Source organism: Echinops telfairi, unplaced genomic scaffold (assembly GCF_000313985.2).
Source record: "Echinops telfairi isolate 266 unplaced genomic scaffold, ASM31398v2 ScPeMD7_1;HRSCAF=3_0, whole genome shotgun sequence".
Taxonomy (NCBI): Eukaryota; Metazoa; Chordata; class Mammalia; order Afrosoricida; family Tenrecidae; genus Echinops; species Echinops telfairi.
This window is the reverse complement of record NW_022103896.1, coordinates 21,711,541-21,728,193: the sequence shown is the minus strand read 5'-3', so window position 1 is coordinate 21,728,193 and position 16,653 is coordinate 21,711,541. Positions and strand designations below refer to the sequence as shown.

The 16,653-nt window shown below is 45.7% G+C and overlaps 1 protein-coding gene across 1 annotated transcript in view; it reads right to left on the bottom strand.

The window, feature by feature from the left end:
• EXT1 (exostosin glycosyltransferase 1) overlaps nt 1–16,653 on the bottom strand; it is a 309,869-nt gene that overhangs the window by 20,171 nt on the left and 273,045 nt on the right. The window contains exons 4-5 of the mRNA XM_004697419.3: nt 11,573–11,692; nt 2,582–2,714 (exon numbers count right to left, since the gene is read on the bottom strand). Coding sequence (XP_004697476.1) covers nt 2,582–2,714; nt 11,573–11,692 — 253 coding nt within the window. The remainder of the gene's footprint in view (nt 1–2,581; nt 2,715–11,572; nt 11,693–16,653) is intronic.

Here is a 16,653-nt window from a genome sequence, read left to right as displayed (position 1 = left end):
ACACACACACACACACACACACACACACACACACCCCTTTAGGTACCCAATGCCTAAACACACACACACATCACACAAGAATGCATCTTCTCAAAACTGCTTACACCTCCCCCACCCCCACCCCCGCTATCGAGTTAATTCTTGACTCAGAGCCCCCAGGACACAGTAAAACCGCTCCCCACCATTTCTGAGGTAACCAAACCTACTCTGCCACCAGGGCTCCTGACTTAGACCTCAGTGCGGTGTGAAATCAATAGGCGACCTGTCCCAGGGTGACTGCATGTGTTGGGTTCTTCAGCATACCACCAAGGGGGTGCTGCCTGAGTCACATGCTTCCAGATCTTAACTAGCCACCAGGCTTGAAGGTAAAAAGAACAGCAGCCAAGGCCGAGCACAGTCTGAATACCAGTCCTACCACTGACTGGGACCCGGGAGGCACAAAGCTTCCTTCACCCTCAGAGCCCTAAGATCTCCACAGGGAACGATGATGATGATGGTAGTGATAATAAGAATAACAGCAACCCAGTGAGGTGGTTGTAAGAATTAAATCGCACAAGTTAATGCACACTGAGGGTAAGCCTTGGCAAACTGGAAGTGTTCTGAATAAGTTAGCGGCTATTGTCCACATCACCGTCACTCACCCACCCACATTCCCCCATTCACTTGCTTGTCTTTGGGAGAGGAAGTGTCCACAAGTGTCCCATGAAACGTGTCTGTGTGTAGCTGTCACACAGCTGGGAGGCCCCGAATGGGAGGTCTGCTTCTGCTGACTGTGAAACCCGAAGGGGAGAGGTGACGGAGTCTCATGTTACACCCAGCAGACCCACAGGGCAGAGGAGAACTGTCCCGCAGGGTTTCCAAGGCTGAATTCTCCTACAGAAGTGGACTGCCTCATCTTTCTCCTCCAGGGCGGCTGGTGGGTTTGAACCGCCGACCTTCTGGTTGGCAGCCAAGGGCTTAACCACTGCATCACTAGGGCTCCTTGAACGGTATCCTAAATACGCAAAATAATCACTGCCATCTGAAGAAATCTATGCAAGATGGCTTCTGTCATGAGCTTGAGCATTCCCATAGGAACTCAGGAAGAAACTAGGCAGCTTACAAAGCCTTTAAACATTTTCACTCATGTAGACCCACTAATTTGGCACTGCAGCAGCTTCAAAGTGAATGACGGTGCAGGGACATTCAAGCTAAATGGGATAAAGGTGAGAATCAGACGAGAGACATTAAAGGGTCCCAGTTAGCACTTCAATTGTATCTGAGAAGCGAGCCTACGGTAGCTCTGTCTAGACACATATTCAAGGCTTTCTCAAGAAAGGATGAATAGGATTGAGAAGCTGTCTTTTCACTCATACTGAGGACAAGTCACTGCCATTAGATGATCCAATCCTAATTTATGAAACATCATTTACACAGTTTTAATCACCTAACTCCAAATGGTTTGAATATTTCCTAAGAAACATATAGCGCTTTTATCAACCACTGCCTCGACAGGAAAATTCCCGTTGCCTAAGTGCAGTCCCCCATCTAGTCAGGTGCTTTGTTTACTTTGGGTTAGGGGTCTTTGTCATCAGTTGGCACTCCAGGCCATGAATTTCATTGCGTTTCAGCATATCAGTCTGAATTAAACACGTACATCTTAACAGTGAGGTTATGACGAGGACTATCTGGGTGCTGGGTGGGAAATCCGGAGTCCTGAAAGATGGCTTGTGATGGGGGGGAAACACCCATGATGTTACCAACACAGATGTCGATGGGGAGACAAACACTTGACTGTCTGTGGCAGTAGCAGGGGTAAAGCGGTACCCCCATTCTAATGAGACAGAAACCTGCTAAGGGGCAAAGGTGGTCTCTTATGTGACTATTATTCCCAGCACCCAGCACAGCATCTAAGACAGTGGTTCTGAACTGTCTTAATGCCGCGGCCCTTTAATACAGTCAATTCCTTATGTTGTGGTGACCCCTCCAAACCTAAGATTTTATAACTATTTCATAACTATAATTTTGCTATTGTTGTGAATCGGTTGAGCCCTGTGAAAGGGTCGTTTGACCCCCAACGGGGTCCAGAACTCTAGGTTGAGAACCACTGATCTAAGACAAGCGTAACAAATGCTGAATGGACTCATGCATTAAGCCCTCATCATACAGATCTAGTTATCTCTCATTTCCTCCTTTATCAATCTGGTTTTCCTATGGTAGAGAATTTGGAATTGGGCAAAATCAAACTAGGAAGAGCTCTTCCAATTTGATTTCATATAGGATGTGATTTAAAAATCACAGGGAGCCCATTTCCAGGTTCAAAATGATCCATACACTGGGTAGCTCATTTCTCAAAAATAAGTCAAATAACTAAATATAAACTATTGCTGTTCTGCCAGGAAAGGAACGTGTTCATTTTTGCGATGCTGGGCATTCAGTGGGTGAACTTGGTGTGTCATTAATGACAGGGCTCTGGAAAGCCATCCCAATGTCAATTCTGAGAAAAACCCTACTGAGCGCAGACGATTCAAGGGACTTTCTTTGCAGACGCTGCCTAGGGAGTAGACCAGGGAAGGGCTCTGGAAGGAAGGAACACACTTACCTAAATTAGCATAGTAGTACGGGAAATCTCCCAGGTAAGATGAATACTGTGGTAGAACGAACAAACCGCCGGGGTGCTTGTTCCATATTAAACTGTTACGTGATATGTGCTTGAATATTCTGTCCTGAATAATCTGGTGAGTGAAAACACAGGGCACGGTGAAGGTGAGACTCCGAAGATGCTGGAGTTAAGATCATGCGCACTCCAAATCTGAGGGCTGATGACACAGGAGGCAGAGAGAGTCTCCTCCCCCAGTCACACTGTCCAGTGGACAAAACAGCACAGAGAAAGATACACGAGGGGCTTCCAAAGGTTCATGGGAAACTGCCACGAAAAGATAGTAGAAAGTTTTCATGCTGTAGCTTTTTGAGATGCACCCCCTGTATGATAGCTAGTATTTCCTGATTGGATTCAGATTCATCTTAAGTTCTATAATAACGACTGCATGTTCATTACTCTTTCTGGGAGGGCAAACCTCCAGGGATGGGTTTCCTCGATCCCTGGAGGTTTTCAGCATGCAGAGATGTCCACACAGACCATGCGAGGACTGAGTTGAAAGCATGCTGAAGCACAGCATATCCTAGCTGTTCAATTTCTATCTGTTCCAGTGATTCAGTAGGTTGACATATTTGTGAGCCGTATGTTGGTTTTCCTTTCAATGTCAAATGTAGGACACTGGATTGCGATGAGCTCAAGTTTTACTGCGTTTCTTCTCAAAAGACAGCGAGCTGACAATTACTCAAAGCCTCTTACATATTAGGATAAGAGCCATGGCCTATGAAGACTAATCATAGTCAAGCTACTTCATTAGTTTCTTTGGACTTTGGGACCTTGCAGATCATTAAATCCTACACTTAGAGTCAAACATTCTCCCATCCCGAATCATTTGTCAGTTGAGTGTGATTAGTCTACTTTATAGTCTACTCTCTGTGACTTTCAAACTCTTATAATTATACTACCCGCTCATTAAGATATGATTTGGCAAATAATTAACTTGGTACGGATTCCATGCTTTCAGCAATTCCCAACCTCCCCCCATCGCCCTTGACTTAGAAAAGAAAATCCCTGCCAAAACTTGCCAGAGATTTAAGACCTAAAACACCACTGTCCAGGTCCCCATTCAATGCAATGTAATTTTCAGAACAGACCATGTAAAATGGAGTTTTATTATTTGCTAAGGTTACTAACATCCGCCTCTCATCCCACATGGTGACTTGGCAAGTAAGAGAGGGCGCCACATTGATCTTCATAAATGTTATCATGTTCATAGTTCCTAATGAGAAGGCGGCAAGAAGGAAATTTAGAAGAACTGACATATCTGAGGCTCAGTGATTTCTGCACTTTTAACTTTCCCCCAGAATAAAATTGCTAATTTTATATGCCTGGGTAGAGGTTTCAAAATGGGTGGAGATTTGAGTCACCTAGCTGCAGTATAAATATTTCATCTTTGTGATACATGAAGATGTGTTCACATACTGCTATGGAGCCCCATTCATGATGAAAGGGTCGCCAGGGAGCTGTGTGCACTTCACCCGGCTAGCAGTTCCACTTGGCACAACCCAAACTCCAGGTCTTTATTATCTGTACCTGCCAAGGCCACACTTTCTTTTCCTTTTCAGCGATTTTATTTAGAGCCTCTTTTATTTTGCTTTCCCAATTCATATACCTTTCAGCATGCAGCCACTGCAATGAGTCTGCGTATCCAGACACAGAATAAATAGGCAATAGACGGAGTACATTTGACACAGGATTCAGGGCTGTCATGATGCGAGCCATCATTCACATTGGGTCTCTGGGTGGTTTTACTTCTCATTGTCCTCGACTCTTCATTACGGTCCAGTATCACAGTATTGTTACTTTCAGGTTTCAAGGCTGCCATAGGAAGATATGTTAGTCTTCTGAAACCAGTCAGCACTTCATACTCTTCTCGCAGGCGTCTTGACAGGAGGAGACCAGCACTGGTCAGCGAGCGATGTCAAGGGTCCCGTTGAACCCAAGTTGAGCTGTTTGCCACCTTTAGAGCAACTTCCCACATTCATAGTAAAATTTTAAAAGTTTCTTATTTAAGTTTCAGAATTTTTCAAAGAATCGTGTCCTGCGTTTTCACCTTGAAAAAAACCGCTTCTCCCGGAGTTCACTTTCTAAACAATGGTCTTTCCATTTTTACCCAGCTATCGTGCGATAACCCAATCCACTACTGTCAAGTTGATTCTGACCCAGAGCAACCCTATGATGAGCTATAGGGTTTCTGAGACTGTAGATCTTTATGGGGAATGGACACAGCCTCAACTTTCTCCTGTGGTGTTCGAACTGTCCACCTTGAGACTAACAGCCCAGTGCTTAGCCCGCAGTGCCACTGGGGCTCCCAGTTCTGACATGATCCAAACCAAAACCCAAACTCACTGTCATCAAGTCATTCCAACTCATAGCAACCCTATAGGGCAGAGAAGAACAGCTCCTGTGAGTGTCTGAGACTGGCAACCTTCCCCCCACATCCCCCCGCCAGCAGTTTTATGTGAATTATATGCCACGCAAAGTGAGAGCAACCTGTAATCGATAGTCCATTCTTTGAAACAAACAAGCAAAAATCAGATGACACACAAAAAAGGTGACTGTTTGCCACCTTTATAGCAATTTCCCACATTCATGAGCAATGTCAAATGTCCCGTTTAACCCAAGTTGAGCTGTTTGCCATAGTAAACTTTTCAAAATCCACCAAGAGAGACAGGTCATTCCCCTGCACCCTCCTAATGTTTAACGCTCAGTATTGCTACAGTGACCAGCTCCCAGAATCCTTTCCTTGCTCAATCACTGTGGCGAGGGCATCACCCATTTAGAAGTTGAACTGATCTTAGGCTACAGGGAGAACACACATACACACAACACACACTGCAGGATTTTCCTTCACTGGATTCTCGGTCAGGATGAAATTTCTTACCAATGTGCATTCAGAGGGAAGAAAGACAGGATCATTTTTCTTTTTTTACGTGTCATCTGATTTTAGCTTGTTTGTTTCCAATAACGGACTGTCGGTTACAGGTTGCTGCCACTTTGCGTCGTCCCAACTTGCTCTTCCGACCAATGCATCGTGTGCCCAACACATACAGCCACCACATGCCGCCTCTCTCCAAGCCCACGGGACCTTCTGCCTCTATCATCTCACTGACTGTAACCTTTGGTCATCAACCGCTTCAACAAGATCACGGTCTGAATGTGCATGGTTAGGCAGCTAACAAGCAAAAAAGGATGTTTCATAAAACTCCACTAAAAACGTACCTCCAAACCACTGGGTTTATTACAGTTGCATGCATCTTCGCTGGTTCAGACTGAGATCTATGTGGCCCACTGCTCTGACAAAAGGCAGAACAGAACCACGGTTTACACACATCATTTTGCAGCAATGGACGGAACTCCAGAAAGCCAAGCTCTAAGATGCAGCACTGAGATATCTCGATCGGACTGGAAATCACAGAAGAATCTCCGTTATGAAAGAGTGGTGCATGATGGAGTTAGCCAACATGTGGCCCCTGGCATCTGGCAGACAGGCGAGGTGTCCTGTGTTCCACTATGGATGAATTAGCTAGGTTCAGTGTCTCCAAAGCCTCAGTAGGCCACACCCCTTGCCCAGATTATAGCAAGCCTGGGAGAAGGACCCTTGATCCTAGACAATGTGAATGGCGAGCCTTTCAAGAGAAAGGGATCCTTGCCTTTCTGGTTTCTCAGAGCAACGTTCAAGTATCCTCACACGTTACGAGCTCCAGAATTGGTTGAGGCACTTACGTCATCTAAGTTGTTAAGCCAAATGAGCAAATTAAATAACGTTTAAAAATTGAATTTTTGGGGTTGCAAGTTACTGTGCAGTTAGGCTCCCATTTGGCAATTTCCACACAAATGGCATTGTTCCTATGCATCCCGAGGTGTCGACATTCCCTTTCATTGTATTGTGCTCACTACTTTCCTTTTCCGGGACTCTCCTTTCCTGGCCCCTGTATCTTCTTGGTCTACTGAGAGTTTTAAGGAGGAGAGAATGAACGTCCATATTCTGTGCCCCACTCCGCTATTTTGCTAAAAGGCGATCTCAGGGATAGGTGCAGGCTTCGGCTAACAGAGTATCTCAGGCCGGCCGGGAGACCCTGCAAGTCCTCTCTTCCCTGCCGTCTGCGTTTGCCTGGCTGACAGCACAGACACAGTGTCCTCGAATGGTCAGGGCGGTAGCCGGGCACCGTCTGTTAAGGTCTCACAGTCGGTGGGGTCGAGCGTCAGGTAAACTTGTTCCTTCCTCGAGCTCTGTGACCTTCTTCCAGTTTCCCCCTGGAGAGGTCAACCCTGGAGCTGTCTCAGTGGCCACTTGCAAGCGTGGAAGACGGCAGATGCTAATCAGGTGGTCACTAGGCTGCAGATCATGACTTTGGGGAACTACGTCATGCCAACTGACTGGGTTGTACGACGAGATGATGGTCCTCAGCCTCTAAACCCCGAAGACCAGCCGTAAAAGGAGTTTGCTTATATCAGAGTAGCTTCCATATTTGTGTACTCAGGAGCTTACACCAGGTACCGTATAGACTCATGTGGAAGCCGAGTTTTCCAGCACATTTTTAATGCAGTTTTTGTGGTAAAATTAGGTGCCTCAGCTGATACGTGGGTCGACTCATACTTGAGTATATATGGTATTTGTATTTACATGTACCTGTAGATACAGCCATCTGATCTCACCTATGTACACCTATGTACCTAGTCAGATACCAATTGCCTATACCCATCCATTATGTCCAAGCACTCATTGTTACTTGGTATGCTTACTACATAAGCAGCCAAGTGAGCATTTTGGGTGCATCAACTGTACACAGACACACATTAGTTTTGTTTGGCTATGGATAGGGATGGTGTTTTCTCTATTTTCTGTTTACTCTGAGCTCTGGGGAAACCTGAGCACTGAATTAAGATGGCAAATTGGATGGTGCCTCTCTGTAATTTGGTTGGGAGGTCAAATTGTTACAATCCAATTTGAGAACTACAGAAGGCGATTTGACAGTCGCTATCAATTAGAATGAAGTATGTGGTTTGTCGTATTTTGGAGACAATTGCCCCATCGAACAACTACATGGCTTCAACCCAAGGGGAAGGAGAAGGCGGCTTTTCTAGGCTCAGGCACAAAAATGGCTTGGCTGAAGATCCTATTCTGATGGATGTAACACATCCAACGGTGATTATGGAAACCTTGAACACTGTAGGCGAGACCAGAGCTATGCAACAAACCATACTCAGAAGATGCATAATTAGTGAGATATGATCTTTCATCTGGCAAATTAGCAGTTACATATATGTGTGTATTTTAACTATGATCCTCAAGGTTGACAAGAGTCCAGTAAGAGAGACGCTGTCTTCCCGACAGTCATGGAGTGTTTAGATTAATTCTACCTTTTGGAAAAGCAATTAGGCGATATGCATCAGGAGTCTTATACATGCCTAGACTCTTTGGCTGAGTCATCCCACTTCAAGAATTCTGTCCTAAGGAAATAACCCTAGAAATGCTGTCTAAGACACATACAGAAAGCTGTTGCTTAAAGTCTTGTCTACAGAATTTTTACATCAGCTTTCATCGTCAACAACAGTAAACTGGTTAAATCAAAAGAGGCTCACCATACGAAGGGATATTGAGCTATAGAAAAGAAAACCCGGGGTCTGGTCATACGAATGCAAGGCTAATAGCATAGCATCCGTAAGACAGACTTCGACCCACAGAGAAATAAAAAAGGACATTTGAGAATACTGATTAAAGTCTAGCTTAAGAAACTAAATAACAATTTGTACCTCCCCCACAAAATTGGACTTAAACACAGACCATCTATAAACATTCATATGTAACTGGAACATGACTTTTCCACACAAAGATGAGCCTGAGACAGCCCACAACAATGGTAAAGCTTGAAAACATTATCCTAAGTGAAATCAGTCAGTCACAAAAGGGCAAATAGTGGCAGTAGTTGTACGACATGAAAAAAAATGATAATTTATAAATTATTAAGGGTTCAATGAGGGAGGCTGGGTGGGGCAGGGAGGAAAAAAATGAGGAGCTGATACCAAGGGCTCAAGTAGAAAGAAAGTGTTTTGAAATGATGATGGCAGCAAATGTACAAATGTGCTTGACACAATGGATGGATGGATGGATTGTGATAAGAGATATGAGCCCCCAACAAAATGATTATGAATAAATAATGAAAAAGTCTACCAAACCTTAAGAAAGTAGTGTGCTATAGTCCTACTCATATGGCCCAAACCATGGTATTTTCAATGACCTCATATGCAAAAAAGCAGGGCAATGAATACAAGAGACCGAAGAATGGGCGCATGCCAACTAGGATGCTGGCAAGGGCTACTGCATATACCGCGGACTATCCAAGAATAAACAGATCTGTCCTGGAAGACGTGCAGCCAGGACAGTCTTTAGCAGCGAGGACGGTGAGACTTTGCCTCAGGTACTCTGCACATGTTACTGGAAGGAAGCAATCCTTAGAGAGGGACACCACGCTTTGCAAAGTCAAGGGTCTCGGGAAAAGAGAAGACGGTCCACGCGGACGGCCCCAGTGGCTGAACAATGGGTTCAGACACAACAACGGCTGTCAGGATGACGCAGGCCCGGCAGTGTTTTGTCCTGTTAGACAGAGGTCACTGTGAGCTGAAACCAACTTGATGTCATCGGACAACCACCCTTTATGCGAACTACCTGGAAGAGGGGAAGGTAAGAGAACAGAGTTCATTCATGATCACGAGGTGGGGAGAGAGGGGCAAAGAGAGAGAGAGAGAGAGAGAGAGAGAGACAAGGCCGAGGGGACACTAAGCTTCGAACACTCATGCGGTCCAATACTGGGGAAGTGGAAACGAAGTGAACAGAGCAAGTCCCCTCATAGAAGCTGGTGGAAGAACAAATGAATGCCTTCATCATCTTGAAGAAAAATCGGCAACGTGTGTTAGAAACCTTACCATTCGGCAAAGTATTTCAACCAGGACCATGGATTGGAAGAAATTTTTTTCTCAGAAAATGATCTTGGACATACACAACAATTTGGCCCTGCTTCAGTGGTGTGCCCAAAACGAAATAATAATAATAAAAAATTAGAAATAACTGCAAGGTGCCAAACTGAAGATTAATCGAGGGGATTAAGTTATGTCATAAATAGAATATCACAGTCATTACAAGGGTTGGAGGGAAAAATCTAGTAACATGAGAAAATGTTAAGCTATTATTAAGCAGAAAAGTCAGATTACGTAACATATAGAAAAAGTCCTGTTTAAATTAAAAAGGAATTGGCATATGAAGAATGAATATTATGTATGTATATATGTTCATCATGGGTTGTACATGCCAATTATTTTCTTTTAAGCTTTGAATAATTTCCATTATTTTCTACAGTGGGCACGTGCGTTTTCACTAACAGAGCTTTGCCCTCTAGAATGAAAAAGAAAGGGCCTTTCAACGTCCATCCTCCTTAAGAAAATGTTAAGAAAGGTCGGACCTATGGCCATCTATACAGGACAGGAGGGCAGGGCAGAAGAATAAGATAGGGAGAAACGGATTCCATAACTAAACCTGCCGCTCTGTACAGAAATGAAAAGATGGTGGGTTCTCTGCACAGGGGAGAGCGCTTGGTAATGCAAAGTCAGCCTGCCCCGGGTTTGGGTCCGCCACAGCATTTCACCTGCTTCCACGATGAGAAAAAGGCTCACCTTGCACAGGGGGCACTCTGATTGGAGCAGAAGCGCAGGTGGGCTTGAATGGCCACGCATGCGCCCTAGTGCACCTGGGCCCGGACCAGCCCGGGCTGTGCTATTCCAGACAAGGGGCTGGTTGGAGGGGGTGGCGGGTGGGGGTGGTGTGGACACAGGAAGGTGGTGTCAATCTGCTGAGCACAACTCAAGTTTCCCAGTGTGTGCCTCAATTCACCGTCATGTTTGGGGCCCTTTCCCCAAACAAATGCTGCCACAGTCAGGCCCCCTCCCATTCCATGAACACCCAGGAGCACCTTTCTCCTTGCTGGGCCCCACCCTGGGATCTGCTCTCCTTCCCACAGCCTGCACCTCATGAGTGTGCAGTTTCCTGGATCTTTTCTTAGCGCTCTGTGCTACTTCGGTGTTGCCTCGGGCCGGCACTATCTGCTCTGCTTCCAAAGGTTTGAATCATAGATGCTGTCCTAGCCTTTTTTTGTCTCCCTTCTGCCTTAAAAAAAGCAACTTGAGGATGGCACCCATCTGCCTAAAAAATTCCCGACTTTCATGAAGTTTAACACTTTCTGTCCCAGATTGATGGCATCCTGGTTTTCTCCAGATGGCATCCCGGCGGCATGGAGGTTGGGTGGGTGGGCGTGTGTCTTGAAAGTTCATGGTGCTGTTACCCCACTGCGGTTGTCCACTTAGCGCTTCAGCATTTTAGAATGACAGAGGATATTCCCCTGCTTGGTCACTATCTCTTCTCTAAATAGGCTCTTGAGATATGTCTTCAAAGGACACCATTGAGTGTGAATGACAGGAAGGCCGTCATTAGCTATATCCCCGAAATGAAGCAAGACAGAGTCAACCCCTGTGCCTGAAGGTGGCATGACTCCCTCTGTCATGCTTCCTCTGTGCAGTTGGTCCGGAATGGAGAGATTTGCTTGGGCTTGGAGAAAAGCAGGTAAGGGGGAGGTGAATGGACATTATCTAAATCCAGAAACTTTGGTTTTGCCTCCTTTGAACAATCCACACAGCACTCCGCGAGCAAAGCAGGTGGCTCTGAGAAGAATCTCCAAATCCACGAGGGCCATGGTAGTTGAGTGATCGGCTGACCCCCGGGATGGAGTGGAACTGCCCCAGAGGGTTGCCAAGGCTGTAAATCTTGACCCAACCAGACAGCCTCACCTTTTTCCAGTGCATGGCACCCCGACCTCTGTTGGGAAGCTGAGCGAAGGGTATAAAGACGCGTTATTCATGACCCAGAGCCCAGGGGGTCTCACTTACCTCTAGTGTAGTTAATACAATCTTCTCAACTGAAGAAAAATAAGCCTCCCACAAGAATTGTGTCTGCTGTCTAAGTGCTAGGATTTTATCCTGATGAATAGACCTGATTGTAGAAGGAATCTGTAACACAAGGTGAAAACATAATAAGTATACCTGTAAAACAGAGGGGATATCATTGGATCAAAGCAAACCATCAGGTTAGGCTTCTATGCTCCACGGTCTCCAGTGTACAGGTCTACTGCCAACTAGCACCCTCTGAGCAGCACTTCACGGAAACCCCCCTTAGAGACCTTGAACTTGAGGTAGTTCCAATTCACGGATGCAGTAGCAGTTGTTCTCCGTTGCTCAGAATGGTTCTGTGGAGGGAGCTGCAGTTTCCTCCTCTAGGGATCACAGCGATCCTCAACTCTACACAAGGACAACCACACTCGACAGAGAAGTGGCCTCAGGAGTTAAAGAGAAGGCTGAAAAACACCATCCTTTAAACACATCGAAGACTTGCCACCCTACCATTGCAAAACAGCCACAGAATGACTGCTCAGGAAACCGGCGCTGAGCCTCTGGCTCCAATCCTAAGCTGGACTCGATCATTTCTAGGTATTCATCTACCTTTTGGAGTCTTTCTGCTCCTCACAAGCCTCTTTTTGGCTCCAGCCCTTATCCCATCTCACAGCTCTCGACTGGGCTCTCTCGTTCAGGGCAGGAGTATGGTGCCCCCACCGTGCTAGGCTCCATCAGGCTCAGTGAGAGCTGAATTAGCATGGTCACAGAAGTCACCACGGCGCCGTTCACAGGTGCCATTCCTTCATTCTGACTCCGGGTGCCCTCCATGCGGCAGAATGGAACTACTCAAGAGAGCCCTCTGGAGTGTAATAGTTATGGGAGCAGTGTCCCAAGCTTTCCTTCCAGGGAGTCACTGGGTGGCATTGAACGACCAGCCTTTTGGTTACTAGCCAAGCTTTTATCTGGTTCCATTGCCAGGGCTCCAGGATGTCACCGTGGGATATCACCATGTTTCACCATGGTCCGGCTTATTGGAAGCATGGGGCACTGGAGTCAGACAGACGAAGTGTCTATCTTTACTAGCTGTTTTCTTGGACAGGTTATTGAAACTCTTAAAGCGCTCATTTCCTCATTTAAAATTGAGTATGTCGCACTAACATCATACGGTTGGAATAAAGATTCAATGTGCCTGGCACAATGCCTAGGGCAAGGGGAACCTACCCTAACTATTTGAATTACTTTACTGACATAAAAATGTCAGCTGGTGTCTAGCTGATTCCAACATGTGGAGAGCAGATGTGTGTCCCATGAGGTTTTCAATGGAGGATCTCAGCAGTAGTTTTCTGCCAGTCTTCGGTGTCTCGGGGCCCCTGGATGGACTTACACTGTCAGCCTACCTCCTGCGTGCCAGCCCATTTGCCTCGCCCAAGGACTCCATTATTGGCATTTTGTTATTAGATGCCGTCAGATTGGTTCCAACTCATAGTGATCCCACGCGCAGGGCAGAACTGCCTGCAGCAGGGATGATCTATGTGGAGTCAGCAGTGATCTTCACAGAGGTGGCTCCAGTGTCACTGAAGGAGGGGACAATCCTCAAATGTGGACCCAGTGGCTTCGTGCAAACTTGCTTGGGTCTGGAGTTCCCACGTGTGGTTCCTGGGTTCCTGGTAGTTCCCTGGGCTTGTCCCCCATTTCACCTAGAGTTCAAGATCTATTGATGGAGTCAGTCTACTCTTAGGAGAGATTCCTGGTGATTAGCAGGTGCCCTTTTCTGCTCACCCCTTTCTGCATGCTTGCCTCCCTAACGTGTGACTAATCAGACAGACCTGGTGGGAGCTGGCTGGAGAAGCACCTCTCGGTTGGCTACTTCAATAAGAAAGCTTCCCGTGGTGGCAGGGTTAGAATGACATCTGAACTTCCACCGGAGGGGAGGGAGGTGGCAGCACACTGTCTTTGCAAGATTCCTCTTAGGAGGAGCACTGGAAGTGCTTCCCGACAGACACAGACACACGTGCTCATCTGCTTGGGCAAGATTCAAACCCAAAGTCTGTGCTGCGGAGTCTGTGTCTGGGCTCCCCGCTCTGAAGAAACATGGAAGTGCAGGGAAAGGAGAAACACAGGCAGGCAAACGGCAGCCTGAAACCCAAGCTCAAGGTCAAATGGAAGGAAAACCTAGGGCTTCATCTGTCACAAATATTAACATAAAAATGGAGAAGGTAGGGAAACCGGCATAGCATGAATCCTGGGGAGGCAATGAAAATTCATTAAAAAAAACACTTTTGATGTACTCTCTGATAAGATTACCTACAAGTTCAAAGAGAGATTAGAAAAAAGCAGTCTACTCTCTTTGAAACAGCAAGGGTCACCGGAGCGAAGCGACAGAGGAGCTGGCCTCACCGTCTCATCCTGGCCCATCAGCCCACGAGAAAAAAACACCCACTTGCTATCTGGTCCTCTAGAAAACAGAATTTCTTGTGGTTATAGATGAAAAGTGAAAAACAACCAATATGTTCCCCTTTCTCATGAAAGCTGATTGTGAGAGCTAATTTCATAGGTCATGGTGCCTGGTGATTTGGCACACTCCTACTTTAGAGGTTGCTATGGGATGAACAATCAGGAGGAGAAAACAATGGGACGACAGTCCTGGGAGGACATGGGAGAGGAGGAGGTGGGGGGAAATAAAGTGGAGTTAACAAACCCAGGGACAAGGGAACAACAAGTGATCTGAATTGGTGTTGAGGAGGGTGTAGGAGGTGTGGTAGGGTGTGATCAAGGGCAATGTAACCATGAGGAATTACCATAACCCAAATGAAGGCTGAGCATGATAGTGGGACAAGAGGAAAGTAAAAGGAAATAGAGGAAAGAACTAGGAGGCAAAGGGCATTTATAGAAGTCTAAATAAAGGCATACACATACGTAAATATATTTATACATGAGGATGGGGAAATAGATCTATGTGCATATATTTATAAGTTTAGTATTAAGGTAGCAGATAGACATTGGGCCTCCACTCAAGAACTCCCTCAATGCAAGAATACTTTGTTCTATTAAACTGGCATTCCATGATGCTCACCTTCCCAACACAATCGCTGAAGACAAAGTGGATGCATAAGCAAATGTTGTGAAGAAAGCTGATGGAGCCCAGCTATCAAAAGATATATCGTCTAAGACTTTAAGGTAAACAAGTGGCCATCTAGTTGAGAAGCAACAAAGCCCACATGGAAGAAGCACACCAGCCTGTGTGATCATGAGGTGACAAAGGGATCAGTTATTAAGCATCAAAGAACAAAAAAATCTTATCATTGTGTGCTCACCTCCATGATACGATCGCTGAAGACAAATGGGTGCATAAGCAAATGTGGTGAAGAAAGCTGATGGTGCCCAACTACCAAAAGATATAGCACCTGGGGTCTTAAAGGCTTGAAGGTAAACAAGCGGCCATCTACCTCAGAAGCAACAATGCCACACGGAAGAAGCACACCAGCCTGTGTGATCGCAAGGTGTCGAAGGGATCAGGTATCAGGCATCAAAGAACAAAAAATCATATCATTTTGAATGAGGGGGAGTGTGGGGTGGGGACCCAAAGCCCATCTGTATGCCACTGGACATCCCCTTACGGAAGGGTTGCGGGGAGGAGACAAGCCAGTCAGGGTGCAGTGTAGCAATGATGAAGCATACAATTTTCCTCTAGTTCCTAAATGCTTCTTCCCCACCCACTATCATGATCCCAATTCTACCTTACAAATCTGGCTAGACCAGAGGACGTACACTAGTACAGAAAGGAAATATAAACACATGGAATCAAGGACGGATGATCCCTTCAGTACCAGTGGTGAGAGTGGCAATGCCGGGAGGGTAGAGTGAGGGTGGGGGATAAGGATCTACATATAACCTCCTCCCTGGGGGATGGACAACAGAAAAATGGGTGAAGGGAGACGGACAGTATAAGATTTGACAAAATAATAATTTATAAATTATCAAGGGTTCATGAGGGAGAGGGGAGCGGGGAGGGAGGGGGAAAAATGAGGAGCTGATGCCAGGGGCTTAAGTGGAGAGAAAATGTTTTGAGAATGATGAGAGTAATGAATGTACAAATCTGCTTTATAAATTGATATATATAGGTTTTGTCATAAGAGTTGTATGAGCTCCAATAAAATGATTTTTAAAAAGTTGTTATGAATGCATTTTTATGTGAATATCTTTAAATCAAATGATCTTGAACCAAGTAGATTAACCTTCCATAATATGGGTGGGCCTTATCCAATCAGGCCTGATTAAGAAAAAATGGAGATATTTTTGTAGGAAGGACTCAAGACTATAAATAGACAGGCACATAGTGCGGGCATTTCCAGCTTGTCTTATGACCTACAGGACCTTCTGATTTGGGACTGGCCAGTCCCCAGTCATGTGAGCCAGTTTCTCCAAATAAATGCCCATGCCTCTCTCTCCTTCCGATCTCTATGTATACAGCACTGCCTCTGAGTCAATTCCAACACAGTGACCCTGAAGGACAGGGCAGAGCTGCCCCTATGAGTTTCCAAGTGTATATAAGCCTGGACAGGAGAGAAAGACTCATCTTTTTCCCATGAAGTGGCTGACAGTTTTGAACTGCGGAACTTGCAGTTACGAGCCCAACTCATAACCACTACACCAACATACACATACATTGTTTGGGACACATAGCGAGCCAGTCCAGGGTTTCTGAGACTGCAAAACCTTACAGGAACAGACAGCCTCATCTTTCTCCCAAGAAGTGACTGGTGGGTTTGAACTTTCAACTTGGTGGGGAGCAACCCAACACCTAACCACAGTCCCCAAGGCTCCTGTGTGTGTGTATGTGTGTGTGTACATATAAAGGTAGTATAATATATAATGTATTATATATAATATGAAAGGGGCTCCAAAACTTTTTCCACGAACATTGTTTAGTGCTCACCTCACATATTATTGTTGTACATGTATTATTACATATACAGCATTCCCTGTATACTACACTACATATGACTGGTTCTGCTTCCTTAGCGAATCCTCAGACACTGGTCACACTCCGCCAGGTGTTGATTACCATGCAGTCCACT